At 36.7% G+C, this 19,603-nt stretch overlaps 2 protein-coding genes and 2 pseudogenes across 3 annotated transcripts; all 4 read right to left on the bottom strand.

Moving 5' to 3' along the window:
* Positions 1-2,159: 2,159 nt before the first annotated feature.
* LOC143583866 (G-type lectin S-receptor-like serine/threonine-protein kinase At2g19130 pseudogene) lies at positions 2,160-4,938 on the bottom strand (annotated as a pseudogene).
* A 683-nt stretch (positions 4,939-5,621) lies between these two features.
* Positions 5,622-7,655, bottom strand: LOC143583870 (uncharacterized; annotated as a pseudogene). The gene is made up of 4 exons (XR_013144256.1): positions 7,614-7,655; positions 6,775-6,983; positions 6,556-6,663; positions 5,622-6,487 (listed from the first exon to the last, which is right to left on the bottom strand). The product of XR_013144256.1 is annotated as an uncharacterized LOC143583870 (transcript).
* Positions 7,656-8,182: 527 nt separating this feature from the next.
* LOC143583871 (uncharacterized) lies at positions 8,183-9,328 on the bottom strand. Its single transcript, XM_077066059.1, has 3 exons — positions 9,166-9,328; positions 8,929-9,075; positions 8,183-8,842 (listed from the first exon to the last, which is right to left on the bottom strand). Exons 1-3 carry the CDS (start codon positions 9,305-9,307, stop codon positions 8,277-8,279), a joined length of 855 nt encoding a protein of 284 aa, XP_076922174.1. The 5' UTR covers positions 9,308-9,328; the 3' UTR covers positions 8,183-8,276.
* A 4,915-nt stretch (positions 9,329-14,243) lies between these two features.
* On the bottom strand, positions 14,244-16,929 carry LOC143583875 (uncharacterized). The gene is made up of 3 exons (XM_077066061.1): positions 16,914-16,929; positions 15,690-16,652; positions 14,244-14,281 (listed from the first exon to the last, which is right to left on the bottom strand). The coding sequence occupies exons 1-3, from the start codon at positions 16,927-16,929 to the stop codon at positions 14,244-14,246; spliced, it is 1,017 nt and encodes a 338-aa protein (XP_076922176.1).
* Positions 16,930-19,603: the final 2,674 nt, after the last annotated feature.

Consider the following 19,603-nt stretch of genomic DNA (forward strand, 5'->3'; position numbering starts at 1 on the left):
AGACCCATCCAAGAGAGGAAGAACAAGAGAATCGCGAGGACAATTTGGTTGAAATCAACCTCCACGCCATTGCAAGCAATTTCTCAGTTCCTTGTGGCAAGTTTGATGAACCTATTGCAAGACCCTCATCAAAGGTACCCGCCACACTTACGGTTCTTCCGAATATTACAATTTGGGAAACCTGTTACAACGTCCACGACCCCAAAGAAAATAGACACTACAACTGTAAAACTTGGTACAATACCTACTTGAAGGACCCAAATGGATGATACGAAAAAGTATAAGGGTGGTACGGAAGATCTCAATGGGCGGTTTGATGGAGATCTAAAATTCATGGACCAAGTTGAATAACTTGGTGCAAAAGTTATCTTTTATTTATTATTAAAAAATTAGAAGTTCAGTTTGATTATGTTTCATAGTTTGAGTATGATTAGAATTATGGGTGTTATATAAACCCATCAAAAGTTTTATTTTTAGTAGTAGTATGAATTCCGTTCCTGTTTCTTATTAATAAAAAGAGTCACATAAAACGTTTTATTCAACATCGTGTTTGGTATTCTTGATTCACTTGTTTAAAGGTTTACAAAAAAATGGTTACTTGATTATTGATAAGAAGTTTTCTTGTGAGAAAGTAGATGCATTTAACAGTGTCAAACATGGATTATTACTCTTGCATATGGCTACTGTTATTAACAAAATTGTGATGTGACAAACTGGATTATGCATGCTCTTGGATCAGGAGTTCCAAAACGCTATATATTAATATGGATTTTTATCCAGATGCTAATGGCAATAAGTAATTTTTTTGCAAAGACATGTTAAGGAAAATGATCTTTTTAGAAGAATCAAGGGTGGTAAATGCAAGTGAACATCAAAGAGTCCCCTTGATAAGACTTACACTACGTGATTCTCACCGTTAACATGTTAATTTAATTTATATTTGATTCAAACCCAACTCTTATAATCAAAACTATTTCCTTTTTCATAAAATAAAGTCACAAATTTCAGCGACAAACTTTTCTCATTTTTGTTCATTTCATATTTTTCATTAGAATTATATTTTCGTAAGAATAAACCCAAATTAAATGGCAGCAATATAATTTTTTACCATTTTTGGTGATTTACTTGACAATTGAAAACTTTAGTGATACATTTTGTGGACTATAGGTCTGAATTTTTTTTTTCTTTTTTTTTAGGGGGGGGGGGGGAGGGGGTTGTAAACACATTAACAAAACGAAAAAGAAAGTTCCATGTTTTTACAACTTATGTCCACATTATTGTTCAAAATTAACATGTGGCGGGTTCTTTTACGTGCACAAAATTGTTAAGGGACTTTAACGTGAAAAAGCAAAAAGTATGTTGTGTTTTTTCAGTACTTGCCAAACAATAAATAAAGAAGTGAAGTCAATACTAGTCCTCTCTTCATAATCTGTAAATTTACTATGATGGAAGACTTGTGAAACTTATATGACTTGGAAAAAGCAAAATTTGACAGTGGAATTGTTCAAAAAGACTAGGCAGGCCACCATTGAACATCGAACGTGTCTACGTTGGGACCCACTTCATTTATTATCAACCAATAGCTAGTTATTTCAGATCTTAGAAGAAACCACATAACAGTCATATACTCATATAAAGAACAATGTCACTAGACAACTTTTTATCACTCAGCCGTAATACATTTGTGTACTATTTATCACTCAGTCGTAATACATTTGTCTACCAAGAAACATGTGCAAAACAGACCATAGACTTTTGTTTTATAGTTGGAAAGAATGATAGAGCCAGAAATTTTTTTCTATGTTACATGTATTTTTTGGTACTTAAATTTATAACTACTCGGCGAAGTTTTGGGTCTGGTCGGATCATCTAAATTATCATTTATAGGTTATCTGATTTTTGGTGTAATACTTCTATCAAAGTAAATTGATCTTATTGATATTTTTTCTTGTATACAATACTATATAACATATTCTTCTAAATTTTTCTTTTTGCAAAAGAAAATAGAATGTGGCCATAAACTACTTTGTTTACATTATAAAAAGAAATGTAAACCATAAAACAAAAATGCATGATCCAATCACAATCTCCATATTTTTTCATTCTCAAATCATATAAACAACTCACAAAATAATATATCTAAAACACCTCCTAAAAGTATGTCTAATAAATAGATTAAAACACATGACAAAATAAGAAGAAAATAAAGGTATTCATATCATATGTCAGTTACAGATTATGCATATTTCTAAACATATATATCATCGCACATGTTATATAGCAACCTAATACTTGGAAACCCCAACAGGACCATCAATTACAATATTTGAGTATAGCCTTTAGCAATAAATACTCAAAACACAAATTAAACACACATATCTATTACAAACATCATTACCGCAGCGTGTGTTCTAGACAGATATCTTGGTCTTTGAAGAAGATGCACTGTTAGATTGTGAATCATGACTCGATGAGTTGTTCAGTGGTTGTGAACTCCCGTTTGATGATAGCTCGGTGAAGAAAACAATCGGCTCCGTATTTACAAGAAATAACTTGACAGATCGTGGGACCGGAGGCATGTTAACATCCAATACTCCCTCAAGAATTTGTTCCACCAAACTCATTGAAGGCCTATTATCTTCCTCATCTTGAATACACCAACACGCAACTTTACAAATTTTGGTGACTTGTTCAACTCTCGCTTCCCTGTTTAACCTACTGTCTAGTAAGCCAAGGATATCACCTCCCGTCATTAGCACATTAGCAACCAAACTAGGAAAGAATTTACCTCTTGAGTCATCAGATTGCTCGGCGTTTCTTTTACCATAAACTAATTCAAAAAGCATCATTCCGTAGCTAAAAACATCTGCTTTGGTTGTGACGGGCACCCCCGATAACCATTCGGGTGCTAGATATCCTTTTGTCCCTCTAAAAGTAGTCAAAACCCGACTAAACTCTCGACCCACAAGCTTTGCCAGACCAAAATCTGCTAATTTTGGGCAGAAGTCAGCGTCTAAAAGAATGTTTTCGGGCTTTATGTCACAGTGAATTATACAGTCTCTACACTTCTCATGAAGATAAACCAACCCTCTTGCAATTCCAAGTGCAATATCATACCTTGTTTTCCAGTCTAGAACACTATCTTGTTTTTCATGGAAAAGATGGGAATCTAGAGAACCGTTTGGCATGTAATCATACACCAACAGCTTGCTGTTACCTTGTGCACAAAACCCACGAAGACGAACAAGATTAACATGTTGGATGGTCCCAATTGTGCTGACTTCACTCCTGAACTGTTTATCTCCTTGACTAATACTTTCAAGCTTTTTCACCGCCACAACCGATGCATCACGCAGTACCCCCTTGAAAACTGAACCAAACCCACCGCCTCCTAATTTCTCTGTGAAATTTTTGGTGGCTATTTGTAAATCTCGGTAAACAAACGACACCAAAGATCCCTCCATTGTTGTCTTCCCAACCGATATCCTCTTTTTTCTATAGATTATAAACAAAATTAGACCCAAAACAAGAACCACGCCTGCCACAACGGACCCGATAACAGCACCATGATTATTTTTTTTGTGCAACCGAGGTGGAAGATCTTTAGAAGCGATTTTGATATTGATTGTTTTCCCACTAACATTGTCTTCTAAAAGATTCAAAAGCTCTACCTCCCAAACCGAGCACTGATTATCTGAAAACGAGTAAGCATTACACCGACAACTGTTTAAACACGTGGCACGACATTCTCCACCACTCCCAACCGCCATAGACAAGGAATTTAGAGGGATGTTAGCTACTTTAACCGTTATAAAGGAGATTTTCTTGTTATCCCCACATTCCAAATCTGTTTTTCTCACACACCCACTAGAGAAAGCACTTTGATTCCAATCATTTTCAGATTTAGGTTTGAAACCAGTCAAGCAATTACAATATGGCAATAGAGTCAGTCTGCAAGTACCAAAAGCACCACAGATGGCATATACCTCACACTGTGATGTTCTAGGTTGAATCCAAAACAAATTCCATTGTTTCGTTTGTTCCAACCATGATTGCTGCTGAACTTGACCAGAAACACCCATTATAAATCTAGATATAATGGAGGAATTATACACATAATAAATGAAGTAACTCTCGTTTTCATTTGAAATAAATCTGAAATTATAAATGTAATTTAAATTCATTTCAGGTACTATGCTAAATATGTGCCCATTCCATGGTCCACTTGTCCAGTATTGTTGGGACCCATTCCACTTGCTTACATACTCTTTACTAGAAGGGATAAGCTCCAAAGAGAAGAGGCCTACCCCGGGATCATCATCGCTTCTCCATGATGTAAGAAGTTGACTTTTCTTAGTTCTATTATCATAAGCAAGTTTAGAACCAGGTAACCAGGTATGACCTGGGTGGTCAAAACTTTGCCAAATGGGTTCAACTGCTTTGGACCCGTCACTCAAAACTAAGTTACCATCGTCAAGAAGAACAGCAGTTACAGAATTAGAACGGGCGGTGGTGACATTTGTGGACCAAATTAGTAGCTTGGACTCATTTATGAGCACTAAGTTACCGTTTACAGTTTTTAATTCTGACATGAATCTATCGGAGATGGGTGTTTCTCGGTTTGCTACCCAGACTATAGTAGGAGGATCGGAAAATACCTTCTTATACCATATGCCTATATAATAGTTGGAAGAGTTACCTGCTTTGAAGAAGCCCAACTCAAAGTTTCCACCTTTTGATATGATTGTTTGGTTTCCAGATAAAGACTGGTTTGCAGATATGGTATCGGCTCCAGATGAGAAAGAAACGATGAGAGAGAAACACAAAAGAAGCAAAAACCCCATTAGTGATCAAACTGATACTCTTTGTTAAACACTCGACTGGTACAGATATTGTATTGCCAGCAATGGGTTTTATAGAACTGACATTTGAACAGCAATTACACTAACAGATGAAGAAGTCAAGTCATTATAAATAGAAAGACTTTTGTTTCATTTTAAGTCCTTTCTCCATTAACTATACAAGTTGCTATCATGGAAGACTTGTGGACTAAATTCAGCTTGGAAAACGAAGCACAATTTGACAGTGGAAATGTTTCATAAACTATTTATATCCCGCACTACGTTAGACAAGTCACATCGGTTTTCACTCAACGCTGAACATTGAATGAGTGTCGTGACCCACTGTATTAATAATGGAATAGCTTAAAAAACATTTATGTTCTACAAAACTGTCATGCGATAAGATTGGTCACAGTAGAATTCTTTTGTTTGAATTTTGTTATATCACAAAAACAAACACTCGGTTTTCGGAGATAACCCGTCTCAACTCTCTAATTAATCCATAATCTCAATGCATCCAAAAGGTTTTTACAATGATCTACCATTTAAAAATTACAAATACTAATTCTAATATAACTCTTGACTTGGTTAAATAAACTAAGAAATCATACTTGATAAACGTAATCTATTTAACTCACACTTTAAAATAATCTCTTTGGTTTATCCTTATCTTTTTACCAGCTTCTTCTTTAGTGTTAGTCTCTTCATTTGATGATGTATTTTCTACTGGATTATCAACACTATCCAAAATAACGAGTCAAAACTCAAAACCGTGAACTTGACTCAGTTACAGTCAAACCAATGCTTCTGCAGGTCCAAAAACAAAAACCAGGTTGAAGGGACCATATGCTCGGATGATCCATGTGAACTTGCTCGGCTCCGTGTTATTTGGTTCAAAAAGCATACAAGTGACACCATCTTTATAGAACTCAAAGAATTTCATGCTTCTCTCATTCAAACTGACGGATCCTTTTTCTCTTTCTTTAACTTCATCAGAGCAATCTTCACTTGTTAGCTTCGCACCACGGTGCAATTTTGTTAACAAAGTAACTCTAGTTTCTGTTTGATCCTTTTTCTCTTTAACTTATTCACCTCAGTAAAACTATTACAAGCAAGAGTAGACTTACATTCATCTTCAACCGGTGCCCTTTCTTCCTTGATCACATGTTTTTGACATAAGCTCGATGTTCCGTAAATGTTGCGAAGATGGTAACACGGATCATTATAAGAAAATGATGAAGCCACGATACCTTTGATGTTATTTGGGCATAGAAACTTAACAAACTCCACTATCTCTGAAAAACACGAGTGATCAGAATATGGAACCGTGTAGATATACTGATGATGCTTTCTATGTTATATGTGTATCTATTTCGCATATTCATATCAAAATCATTATCCGTCTCTTTCTTCAATGAAGAAACACCACACGATTTATCCTTGCATCCGACTTTCTTTAGCTTCCACGGAAGTCCAGATGGCATGATCCCGATGGTCGGACACATGGTATTTAATCCTTCCAGTGTTTCAACAGAAAAACTATAACGAGGAACAGCTCGGACTCTCGTCAAAGTGGTTTTGGTCGTGAAATTGTCATGTAGCCCAAGAAGATGCATGGTTTGTAAGCACTCAGGCCATACCCAAATCTGTAATAAAAATAATAAACAGAACATTATTTATGAAGTAATAGAAAAACCGGTTGGTAGTGAATTACCTTTAGTTTGAGCATCTTTGAGATGTAGAGTAACAAATCCTCTTTTCCTAGCGTGTCTATGCCAATGACGATGTCATGTTCAGGATGGGAATTGATGATATTAACTACCTGGAGGTGGTTTAAAAAAGAACAAAATAAGAATTTCCCTATTTTAGTCGGTTACGTGTTACATAGTAAAGCCCGAATATATTTCTAGAAAGGAAAACAGAATACTATTACCTGTTGAGCAGCAACTTCCCTTGAAGGAAATGAGTAGGAGGGGTTGCAGTAAGTGTTGTCAATGTAAAGGGTGTCAATTGTATGGTTCCCGAGAGCATTAAGAAGCATGTTTTTGCCCATTTGTGTAACTTCACTTTCTACTTCCCAACGGAAATCCCCTGTGTAAAGGGTGATGCCAAACACACCCCGGAATAGATACATAACAGCCCCTGCCACGTAGCACAGAAATGATAAAATGAGTCTTTGCTCAAAAAAGATAAACTTTTGATTTTGCCAAAAAAAATAACCATTGAACCTAAGGGAAACACGCACTGCGATGTTTACTTGTATACTAATACGTACAAGCGAATGGATTGAATTTCTAACCATGTTACTTAAGAATAAACTAATAAACCTTAGAACAAGTTCTGTGCAGACATATACCAGTACTGGATGGTGATTACATTGAATGCAACGCAGCATAACCATAAACAGCATCTTAACCCCTGTTGCAGTATCAGTAAACAGAACCTTGTGTAATCTGTCACAGAGAATTTAAATTATGATTGTTAAGTGTAAACGAACCAAACGTTCAGTGTTGAGCAGGAAGTTCGATTATTATTTAACAAATGAACAAAAGAATTGTGTTCATTTAGTTAAACGAACAAACAAACATAAGCACATGTCTCGTTTGTGTTTGTTAATTTATGTTTATTTAAGTTTGGTTGGTCGTTAATATATTGATTGAAATTATTAGGATCCATTACAGGTGAAATAAACTGTTGGTTTAAAGTTAAATGAACGAACACAAATGTCACAATTTAAACAAGCGCTTAGGAAGGAAGAAGTAAGAAATATACCAGGGCAATGGTTGGCTTCAATGGGCATAACATGAACCTCCTTAGTAGTAGATAAGCTTGAAGATGAGTCAGCAACTACACCTCACTCCCTGAACCCCAGCGATCCACTGATATCATCTTTCCCACCTCTTGTTCCATTTTTCAACCATCAAATCTGATACTATTTGGGGATTTTTACTAGGGTTCTTACGCGGGTTTTCAACTTCAAAATTCAAATCATATAGTAACAAGTACGCTAAATGTAAAAGCATAACAATATATAACATTCGCGGCTTACATAAAGAGACTTAAGTCTTGACAAGCTAGTTTTTTTTTTATAATAATAAAGTATGTGACTCAATGATTTCTTTCAAAATGGGAGGCATACAAGAAGGGCTTGGCCAAAAATCAACATTGAAATAATTTTAATAGTTTTAAATAGAAAAGGTAATTGCACATTGGCACTGCATGAGTAAATAACACAATTATTGGCCATTTTCATTTTTCAACACACAAAGTTTCTTCAGGGCCCAGGGCCAGGGATAACCAAAATTACCAACCATCATTATCTCTTAAAACACACAGAAAGCTTAAAATCCCAAACAAACACCAACGAAAATCATCAGTTCATACCAAACAAACATAATCCCAAATCACAAATACGGTTTTCTTTATTCTTCCATCTCAAACAGCTTTCAATAATCCTTCACTGTGAGTTCTTCGCATACCAAGATCCGGCCTCAAGCTCACTAGTTTGCTACTCACATCTTCAAACTGATGCTTGTCGCCCGTCACCACCTTAAACCCACTTGGTGGCAGCCTCACGTGCCGCCCACGACTACCTGCCCCTTGACTTTTCCTGCCGTGTGTTGACTTTTTCGATTCTGACCTCACCCCACGGTCAACTGGATGTGCAGAAATCCCAAGGCGGGCAGCTCGGTCAGCCGAGTCTTTCATGCCACCAGATTTGATTGACTGTCGGTTGTAGTAAGCAAGATGTGGAAGAAGACCAAGAAGAAACTTCTTCAGTTGTTCATCTCCTATGTTCTTCTGCGCGGGGTTTCCTTCTAAACTGATGGCTTGTAACGAGTTGTAATTGGCCGCAAGCTGCCTCAGGTTCTTTGTGGTGGACAGCTTATTGAAACGCAGATCCAACACGTTCAGTTTTAGGAGACGGTGCAGACCCTCCACCTCACTTATTTTGTTTCCTGCTAGATACAGTTCTTTCAATGATGAACACGATGCCAGACCTTCAAAAACACATATTTGGGTTTCACAATTCAATTTTTATTAATTAAAAAAACAAAACAAAAGAAATGAAATATAAATCACATACCATGCCCAATTCTGAGAATCCGATTGTAGCTAAGATCAAGTACACGCAACCTCGTGAGCTCTCGAAGCCCTTCAATGACGGAAATACTGTTCTTTGATAGATTCAAAATATGGAGACCTCGAGGAAGAGCACCCGCGGTGATTCTCACTGATAAAACATATAAGATTATCAATAAAGATAAGTTAACAATATGATATCAAAATCAAGAAACGAAAAGAAGATAAAAAGATTTCAAACCTATTGAATTTCCCGACAAATTAAGCGCCCTGAGGCTGGAGAACGCGCTCAGAAATGGGATCACAACTAGCCCATGGTTTGCAAGTTGAGCTGTGGTGGCTGAAGCATTCAAAGAAGAAATGTATTTTTTAGCAGCATCCATGCCGAGAATACTCTTTGCATCATTTTTTTGAATATGTAAAGCACCACTTTCCCCATGGTGGGCGCCAAACTGTTTTGGTCAAAAATTACACAAGGATAATCAAGTAACCAAATTTTGTATGTAAGGTATGAAGCTTGATGAGGTCAACGTAATAGTGAATAAATGTTGCAAGTGGCACTGCGATTTAGAGAGGAAAATGGCCGTGATCCTTATAGGAACTCCGGCAAAAAAAACCTCAGGAGGGGAAAACTGTCTCCTACCTTAATTATATTAAGTAAAAATTGGTGAATACAAGTGTGGAAGTGCTTTGATCGCGACTATGAGTGCAACTAAGTGTATACGGTTGTGTGTATGTGTCTTATTAGGATCAACACAGCTTCTATTTATAGTTACAGTGGTTGTAACAAGTAATAACAAGCAATAATGAACATTAATTGCTTTGGCGTGGATCTAGAGCGGTAATGATTTGCATATCTTCATCATTAAATGCTTGTAACTGCCTCTAACGTCCTATATCCTTAATGGTTTGACCGAGTCTTCAGCTGAATAGTAATTATGGGCCGTTGCATGCAAGACCAAGTCAAAAGTGAAAGGATAATGGTAGTTAACAATGATACTTATTGAGGATCATGTTTGTCTGTGACTTTGATGCTCTACAAGGATGCTTCTGAAGATTCTGTCTATCAGGATTCTTCAAATTTCTACAAATAACAATTTCCTAACCATTTCCATGGCAATAAAGAATTTAAGAAGGTAAAAAGGTCAATCTGTTTGTGAGTTAGTGAAATTGAGATTCATACAAGTGATGAATCTGAAAAGTGGGGTGAGATTAAAAAATAAGAAAATAAAAAAAAATGATTGATTGAATTAATTGATGGTGATAGTTCAAAGAAACTTGAAGATGACATAAAGAATGCTCTGAATCATATGGATTTTTGTAATGATATGCATGAAAATGATACTTTTAATCAAGTAATGAGGATTTAAATGGAAGTGGTTAATCAAGAGACAATCACGTAGGAATCTGTTGTGGATCAAGAAAAAATAGATATAAAGTTTGTTTCAATATGGATTCCATTTTATATTAGAAAATAAATCTGATGCAGTAGAGGTTGTGGAAACCTACATAATACAAGGAATAAGTCAGATGGGTTAAAGTATATATATTATGAGCACTACTAACCGGGTCGGTCACAATTTTATAAAAGAAAATGTGGTTCCAGATGATGAAAAGGATGATAAGATGATATATAGGAATCAAACAAGAATATGATGTCTTAAAAGGAACATGAAGAAATAGAAACTTCAATGCATATTTTAGTTCTCATGCTAATAGTGTGATGGTAAGGAAAAACACGTTATGTGAAGTATTTTGGTGATATCTTTAAATTTGGTTTTTCATATTGGTTATATGGATTTCAAGAACCACATAAGCTGTTCACTATAAAATAAATAGAGTATGCCTTGTGCTTGATAAAATGTTTAAAGATTTCGGAGTGAAATATTTAAGTTTGAGTTGGTAAGAGATCAAAAGTTTGAATGGAAACCGAGTTGTAAAAGTATGTTCAAAGCAAGTTTGCTCCCTTCATTCAGTTGGGGTTTTCTCTTACATACTGCATATAGAGTGGTGACACTTGTGTTTGTGATTGAAATAGTTTGTGATTGAAATACAAAAGATTGCAAATGAGATGAAAGAAGAATCGTTTATTATTTTGATGCATATACAAAGAAAACAATAGAATACAATATATAGGAAAAGTAGGTGAGAGTTAAACAAGGTAATACAATCAATTGTTCATGGCTGGAAATCCTCTCTAACGGCTACAAGATCAAGAGCAAGGTTGGCATAATCTTCCTAATATAGGAATTGATGTGATATTGATCCACTTACTTTTCAACCAAAATATTTTTATTTTCTAACACCCCCCCTCAAGTTGAGTAGTGGGATCTCCGATATTCAACTTGACAAGACAATTGTTGAAGATTCTTCCATTGATGGCTTTTGTTAATATATCTGCTAACTGGTTTTCTGATCGAACGAACGGTAACTCTATAATCCCTGTTTCAAGTTTTTCTTTGATGAAATTTCGATCAACTTCAACATGCTTTGTTCGATCGTGTTGAACAGGATTTGCAGATATTTGTATTGCAGCTTTGTTATCGCACATGATCCTACTGGCTTCAATCTGGGAAACCCGATCTCGGTCAAAAGTCTTCGTATCCAAAGTACCTCTGCCAGACCCCGTTCAATTCCACGGAATTCAGCTTCGGCACTAGATAATGCTACCACTTTCTGTTTTTTGCTTCTCCATGTGACTAAGTTTCCTCCTAGTAGAGCAAAGTATCCCGATGTTGATCTTCGATCATCTTCATCTCCTGCCCAGTCTGCATCCGTATATAGCTGGATCTTTAGATGTTTGTTTGGTTGAAAGAGGACTCCATAACCTGGTGTTCCTTTGAGGTATCTAATAATTCTCCATACTGCTTCCATGTGAGTAACTTGTGGTTGATGCATAAACTTACTGACCACCCCAACCGCATATGCAATATTTGGACGAGTATGCGAGAGGTATATCAATTTACCTACCAAGCGTTGGTATCTCCCTTTGTCGGCCAGATTTGTCCCTTCTTCCATATGGAGTTTTCTATTAACTTCCATTGGGGTGTCGGCAGGTTTGCAATCTATCACTCCTGTCTCAGCTAGAAGATCAAGAATATATTTCTTCTGACATATAAAAATGCCTTGTTTAGACCTTAGTACTTCAATTCCAAGAAAGTACTTCAGTCTTCCCAAGTCCTTCATCTCGAATTCTTTGAACAAATTTGTCTTTAAAATCTTCATTTCTTCCTCGTCGTTCCCTGTAATGATCATGTCATCAACATATATAATTAAACAAGTTACAAGTTTACCTCTTTGTTTAAGAAATAATGTATGATCGGAGTTGCTTTGTCAGAATCCATATCTCTTCATTGCATAAGTAAATTTGCCGAGCCAAGCTCGAGGAGATTGTTTAAGCCCATAGAGAGATTTTTTCAAACGGCATACTTCCTTTGTCTTGAAACTTTTTGTGTATCCAGGAGGCGCGTCCATATAAACTTCTTCCTTTAACTCTCCATGTAGGAAGGCATTCTTAACATCAAATTGGTGAAGAGGCCATCCCTCATTTGCGGCAATAGAGAAAAGAACTCGGATAGTGTGAATCTTGGCTACTGGAGAGAATGTCTCTGAGTAATCAATTCTGTATGTTTGGGTATAAACTTTAGCTACCAGTCTTTCCTTATATCTTTCAATAGTTCCATCAGGTTTATGTTTGATTGAGAAGACCCATCTGCACCCCACTGGTTTCTTTCCTTGTGGGAGGTCACATTTTTCCCATGTGTTATTCTTCATTAGCGCTTTCATCTCTGTATCCATAGCATCTTTCCAATTTTTTGAGTCAAGGGCTTGTTCCACAGTGGCTGGGATTTGTTCTGCGTATAGTGAAGAAGTAAAGGCTTTGGCTTCTTTGGATAAGTTCCCTTCAGCTATGTTTGCTATGGGATACTTGGAGGGCCTAGTCTTTTTTTCTGGTGAGTTCCGTTTAGCGGGGATTCCTCTGTTTACCCTTGGTGGGAGAACATATCTCTCGATTGTTTCTTCTTGCGTTGTTTCTTGTTCTTGTTTCTCCTGCACTGTTTGTTCTATTTCTATCTCACAATTGTTAGAGATATCAATATCATGAGTTTCTTCATTTTGTATATCTTCATGTGTTTGAGAATTACTTACCTCAGACGCCAGGTTGGGAGAATTTTGGTTTGGGACACTAATTGTTGGTTCATCTGATTGTTGTGAAACTAGTGACTCATCTTGGGTACCGTGATCTGCTTCAGATGATGGTTGGGTATTGTGATTGGCTTCTTCTGACGATGAAACCCATTTTGGAACCCATTTTAGCCAACTCAGTGTGTCATTATCCTCTTTCTCCCCCTGACCACTGTGTTGGGAGGTATAGAAAAACTCGGTTTCAAGGAAGTCACAGTTCATGGTAGTGTACATATGACGTCTTTTTGGACTATAACACTGATATCCTTTTTGGTTAACACCATAGCCCACAAAAACACATTTTTCAGCACAAGGACCGAGCTTGGTTCGATTTATTTTAGGTATGTGGACAAAGACGGAGCACCCAAATATTCGTGGTTGTAACGTAAGCGTGGGTGGGAGTTTAGTAAATTTAGAAAGAGTTTGAAGAGGGGTTTTTAGGTCAATGGCTTTGGTTGGTAGCAGAATGAGAAGGTAAGTGGCAGTGGCGAGAGCATCAGGCCAAAAAGACTTGGGGGTTTGAGATTCAATTAGAAGGGCCCTTGTTATTTCTAAGAGAATGCGGTTTTTTCGTTCGACCGTCCCGTTTTGTTCGGGGGTGTGGGAACATGAAGTTTGGTGAATTATCCCTTTTTCTTGACAAAATTGTGTCATTGAGGTGTTAACGAATTCCCCCCATTATCGGATCGAAGAACCTGGATGTTGGTTTTAAATTGTGTATGTATCACGGCATATAAATTTTTAAATTTATCAAAAACTTCAGATTTATGTTTTAGAAAATAAATCCATGTCATACGAGTACAATCATCAACAAAAAGAACGAAAAAACGGAAATTTTGCCCCCCAGTTACTTCAGTTGGACCCCATACGTCTGAATGAATAAGTGAAAAGGGTAAATTAACTTTTGTGTTATTTGAAATAAATGTATGTCTATGACTTTTAGCCAAAACACAAGCTTCACAATTTAACGTTTTATTTAAAGGAAATAGTTTTGGAAACAAAAGATGTAAATAACCGATAGATGGATGTCCCGGTCTTCTATGCCATAACCAAGCTTCTCTGTCTATAGTTCCATGAGCAAGCATCACGGTACCATGTTGAGTCACTTCGTCCACATAATACAATCCACGACGTTCAGTGCCACGCCCAATAATCGCTCCCGTCCTGATGTCCTGTAATATACAAAAGGTAGGGTGCATTAAAACGGAGTAGTTTAACTCTTTTGTTACATGGCTGATAGATAACAACTTGTGTGACAAAGAAGGAACATAAAGACAATTTGAGAGTTTTAAAGTCGGGGAGATTTCAATAGTTCCTCCACCTTTTACGGGAACTATTCCCCCATTTGCGGTTTTAATGTGGTCAATTTTGGGTCTGGATTTTGAAATCATATCTGATAATTCAAAAGTCATGGTGTCGGTAGCACCACAATCAAATATCCATGATTTATTTATTTGTTCACAAGTTTTAACCATATTAGCTTGACTAAAAGAATTGCTTTCTTCTAAGATGGGCTCATCAAAATTTTTATTGTCTGTTATGTAAAAAATATCATTTTGAGAAAAATTATTTTCTTATGTTATGAATTCATGAAAAGTCTTTTGGTTAGTTTCATAAAAAATAGACTCTTGGGAAATTTTATTTTGTAAAGTCGTATTACATTTTGAGTTATTAATATATGTTGGTCAGCACCTTTTGAGTTATGTTCACCACTTTTCAATATACGTTGGCCAGTATCAATATTTAACTCGTTACTTTTTGAGTTATTTAACTCAATATTTTTTGAGTTATTCGATATATATCAATCAATCAATCATGCCCAGTAAAATCCCACCGACAGCAAAGCTATAAGTAGGGTCTGGGGAGGGTGGGATGTAGGCACACCGTACCTCTATCCAAAGGAATAAAGAGGTGGCTTCCAGAGAGACCCTCGGCTCTAAGTACATGTGTATGAAGCAAAATAAAGGAAATCAAAGTTTAACAGTTATATAAAAACTACTGCTAATTATAATAATATTAATAATAAGATCACAGTTTAACAGCTATATAAAAGCTAATAATAATTATAATAATAATAATATATGTAAGGGAAATACCATTATGGTATGTGCCCTAAATAAGTTAAGTCTAAGCCCTAAGGTATTCAATTCTCTCTAAAAATCCTTAACTTTAATTCTACTTCTCCACGAATTCCTATCCTCAACCATGTCCTCGGAGAGGTTTAGGTCTATCAAATCATGCCTAATCCTCTCATCCAAAGTCAATTTCGGTCGTCCTCTACCCCTCCTCCCCTCTATAGTAATGTTTTCTATGGATCTAACAGGATTCGTCGTCTGTCTTCTCTTTACATGTCCAAACCATCTCAATCTCCACTCTCTTATCTTGTCTGCTATGTTCGCCACCCCTAATCTCTCGCGAAACACAACGTTTCTTATTCGGTCTAGCCTTGTGTGCCCACACATCCAACGTAGCATTCCACCAATGCTACGTTGGAGTCATTTAACCTTTTAAAGATTGCAGGGTTTAAAAAAATACGGTTAAAAAAAGAAGGGTTTGAGATAAGGTTCTCAAACCCAATACCTCCATCCATGTTGCAACCTGCATCTACTTCGCTTCCATCTCCAGCAGACGCCATCCCACCGAATCCACCATTCCTCCCTTCGACAGCGCGGTGGTTGGCGGTGCTACTAGCGGTGGTTTCTGGATTGCCTACAGTAGAAGCAGATTTTCCCCCTTCTTTATTGTTCTTCTTGTGACCATCATTCCACCAATCGGGGAAGCCGACGAGTTTGAAACACTGGTCTTTGGTATGTTTCGACATCCCACAATGAGTGCACTTCAAGTTAGACTTATCAATCCGAGATGATGAACTACTAATACTCTTATAACCCGACCGTCCTTTTGACAAGAACCCTAAACCTTGGCCTTCTGAATCGTGAGACCCTTTGGCAGCCAATCCCGCCGCCACCCCGTTTTGAGACAACGAACTATCTGTGAGGTTTCCTAGTATTCCTTGGTGTGCCATCTCTTTTCGAACGGCTGCGTAAGCGCCCTCAGCCGAGGGTAACGGGTCCCATCGAAGGATTTCCCTTTTTATGGCATCATATTGTCGGTCAAGGGCATTGAGGAACTGAAAGAGTTTTTGTTCTGACTGGATCTTGTTGTAGGTTGCAATGTCAATTGTGCAGGTCATGGGATTCGGATCTCGCCTTTCAATTTCACCCCAAACGCCCTGCATAATGATCCAAAAATCCTCTAATGGTGACCCATTCTGCTTGATTCCATTCGCCTTAACATGAAGATCAAAGGTTTTCAATTTATCTTTCCCGCTACTGTAGGTAACCACCAACGCATCCCATAAGGTTTTGGCTGTGGGAAATTCAGTTAAGTTACTTGCAAGAGCGGGTTCGATATTTTGTATTAACCAAGAGAACACGACTAAGTCGTCTTGTTCCCATTGTTCATATGTTTCATCGGTTGGTTCCGGTGGTGGTGGGTTTCCCGATAAGTGACCCAACAAATGTTTCGATTTACCACCGATGGCTACTCAAATCATTCGAGCCCATAGGGCGTAATTTTGACTGTTTAGCTTGAGGCTAATTTTCAAGCTATCGGAGAGGTTTTGTTTTGAGGTTTGATTTTGGTTGTTGAGGCTGCTCTTGAGAAGGTTTGTTATTTGCAACGCGAGCTCATCATTGTTGTTCCCGGTCATGATGATTGCTCACAGGTTTAGGAAAAAAATAATAATAATATTTGGGGTAGATTTTGAGTGGTTATGAACAAGTTGATCCTAAGATCATACACCATGCTCTGATACCATGTTTGTGATTGAAATAGTTTGTGATTGAAATACAAAAGATTGCAAATGAGATGAAAGAAGAATCGTTTATTATTTTGATGCATATACAAAGAAGACAATAGAATACAATATATAGGAAAAGTAGGTGAGAGTTAAACAAGGTAATACAATCAATTGTTCATGGCTGGAAATCCTCTCTAACGGCTACAAGATCAAGAGCAAGGTTGGAATAATATTCTTAATATAGGAATTGATGTGATATTGATCCACTTACTTTTCAACCAAAATATTTTTATTTTCTAACAACTTGGAGTTGCAAAGGCAACAACTGGTACACTAGCAGTCTAGCACTAGTAGATGGAAGAATGATAGAAGAATTATGATACGACTCCACCTAATTAGCAAGTCGACCCATCTGGGTCCAAAAGGTCTCAAGTCAGTTACTAGACCCAGTCAATCAGGAGCAAAGGTTTAGGGCCGAATTAGTTGGGGGTTGACTGTTGATTGTTAACGTCTGAATGTTACGACGCATTAACTACCAAAATTATGTTCTTAGTATTTATTTTTATTCTAGTTTTCTATGTCTTGTTTATTTTAATTATCAAGTTTATCTTGTAACAGGAGACTTACCATCTCGAATTGGTTAAATCGAAGATTAGTTCCTCTCGAATCGGTCCAACTATCTTATTATTTCAATAAAATAAATCTTTCGTTTTCCGAGTTCTATCATTTGGTTTATTTGTCGGGACATCGAATGGCATTCTCTACCAGGAACAACCCAGAAGGAGGCATATCGAATTCATAGTCTATTGGCTTTCAATTGGAAGCAAACGCTGATAAACTTGAATCTCTAGAATCTCTCAAAGAAGATGTCACGGCGCACAAATCACACGCCCTTTTAAAAAGAAAATTTAAGTAGCGATTTTGGCCCAACAAAATTCCAAACTCCAGACGAGTATTTATGCGGCATCAAACAGATTGGAACCATTCGTGAGTCAAGCTGGAATTTGCCAAGCAATCTGCTCAAGTGTTTGATTGGCGCAAGCATTGCCTGCTTGGGGTGTTCCTAAGCGTGCTAAAACACGAGCTGAAGAATGATGTTCGAATTCATAAATCTCAAAACGATTTATAATGCTATGAGACTTGTTGTGGATCATGAAGCCAAGTTGGGTCAGAACCACTTAAGAACAGAGTCTCCTTAGGCTACTGTTAGATCGTTATCCATTATTTCTGATAGCAAATTACATTTTTCCTTTACACCTTCAAGTACAGGTCACCGATGTAAACGGGAACGCTAAATATGCTAGAGGCTGCAGATGAAGAAGAAGATTAGACCCATCCAAGAGAGGAAGAACAAGAGAATCGCGAGGACAATTTGGTTGAAATCAACCTTCACACCATTGCAAGCAATTTCTCAGTTCCTTGTGGCAAGTTTGATGAACCTATTGCAAGACCCTCATCAAAGGTACCCGCCACACTTACGGTTCTTCCGAATATTACAATTTGGGAAACCTGTTACAACGTCCACGACCCCAAAGAAAATAGACACTACAACTGTAAAACTTGGTACAATACCAACTTGAAGGACCCAAATGGATGATACGAAAAAGTATAAGGGTGGTACGGAAGATCTCAATGGGCGGTTTGATGGAGATCTAAAATTCATGGACCAAGTTGAATAACTTGGTGCAAAAGTTATCTTTTATTTATTATTAAAAAATTAGAAGTTCAGTTTGATTATGTTTCATAGTTTGAGTATGATTAGAATTATGGGTGTTATATAAACCCATCAAAAGTTTTATTTTTAGTAGTAGTATGAATTCCGTTCCTGTTTCTTATTAATAAAAAGAGTCACATAAAACGTTTTATTCAACATCGTGTTTGGTATTCTTGATTCACTTGTTTAAAGGTTTACAAAAAAATGGTTACTTGATTATTGATAAGAAGTTTTCTTGTGAGAAAGTAGATGCATTTAACAGTGTCAAACATGGATTATTACTCTTGCATATGGCTACTGTTATTAACAAAATTGTGATGTGACAAACTGGATTATGCATGCTCTTGGATCAGGAGTTCCAAAACGCTATATATTAATATGGATTTTTATCCAGATGCTAATGGCAATAAGTAATTTTTTTGCAAAGACATGTTAAGGAAAATGATCTTTTTAGAAGAATCAAGGGTGGTAAATGCAAGTGAACATCAAAGAGTCCCCTTGATAAGACTTACACTACGTGATTCTCACCGTTAACATGTTAATTTAATTTATATTTGATTCAAACCCAACTCTTATAATCAAAACTATTTCCTTTTTCATAAAATAAAGTCACAAATTTCAGCGACAAACTTTTCTCATTTTTGTTCATTTCATATTTTTCATTAGAATTATATTTTCGTAAGAATAAACCCAAATTAAATGGCAGCAATATAATTTTTTACCATTTTTGGTGATTTACTTGACAATTGAAAACTTTAGTGATACATTTTGTGGACTATAGGTCTGAATTTTTTTTTTCTTTTTTTTTTAGGGGGGGGGGGGGGGGGTTGTAAACACATTAACAAAACGAAAAAGAAAGTTCCATGTTTTTACAACTTATGTCCACATTATTGTTCAAAATTAACATGTGGCGGGTTCTTTTACGTGCACAAAATTGTTAAGGGACTTTAACGTGAAAAACAAAAAGTATGTTGTGTT

This window comes from Bidens hawaiensis, unplaced genomic scaffold (assembly GCF_021521415.1).
Source record: "Bidens hawaiensis isolate Kalapana, Puna unplaced genomic scaffold, B.hawaiensis_p1.1 tig00032655_1, whole genome shotgun sequence".
Lineage (NCBI taxonomy): Eukaryota > Viridiplantae > Streptophyta > Magnoliopsida > Asterales > Asteraceae > Bidens > Bidens hawaiensis.

Coding starts and splice junctions, on each gene's coding strand:
- LOC143583871 (XM_077066059.1), bottom strand. CDS start 9,307: ATGGATGCTGCTAAAAAATACATTTCTTCTTTGAATGCTTCAGCCACC. Junction 9,076..9,165: donor TTTGTCGGGAAATTCAATAG/GTTTGAAATCTT, acceptor ATGTTTTATCAG/TGAGAATCACCGCGGGTGCT. Junction 8,843..8,928: donor GATTCTCAGAATTGGGCATG/GTATGTGATTTA, acceptor GTGTTTTTGAAG/GTCTGGCATCGTGTTCATCA.
- LOC143583875 (XM_077066061.1), bottom strand. Junction 14,282..15,689: donor AGGTTGCAACATGGATGGAG/GTATTGGGTTTG, acceptor TGTATATTACAG/GACATCAGGACGGGAGCGAT.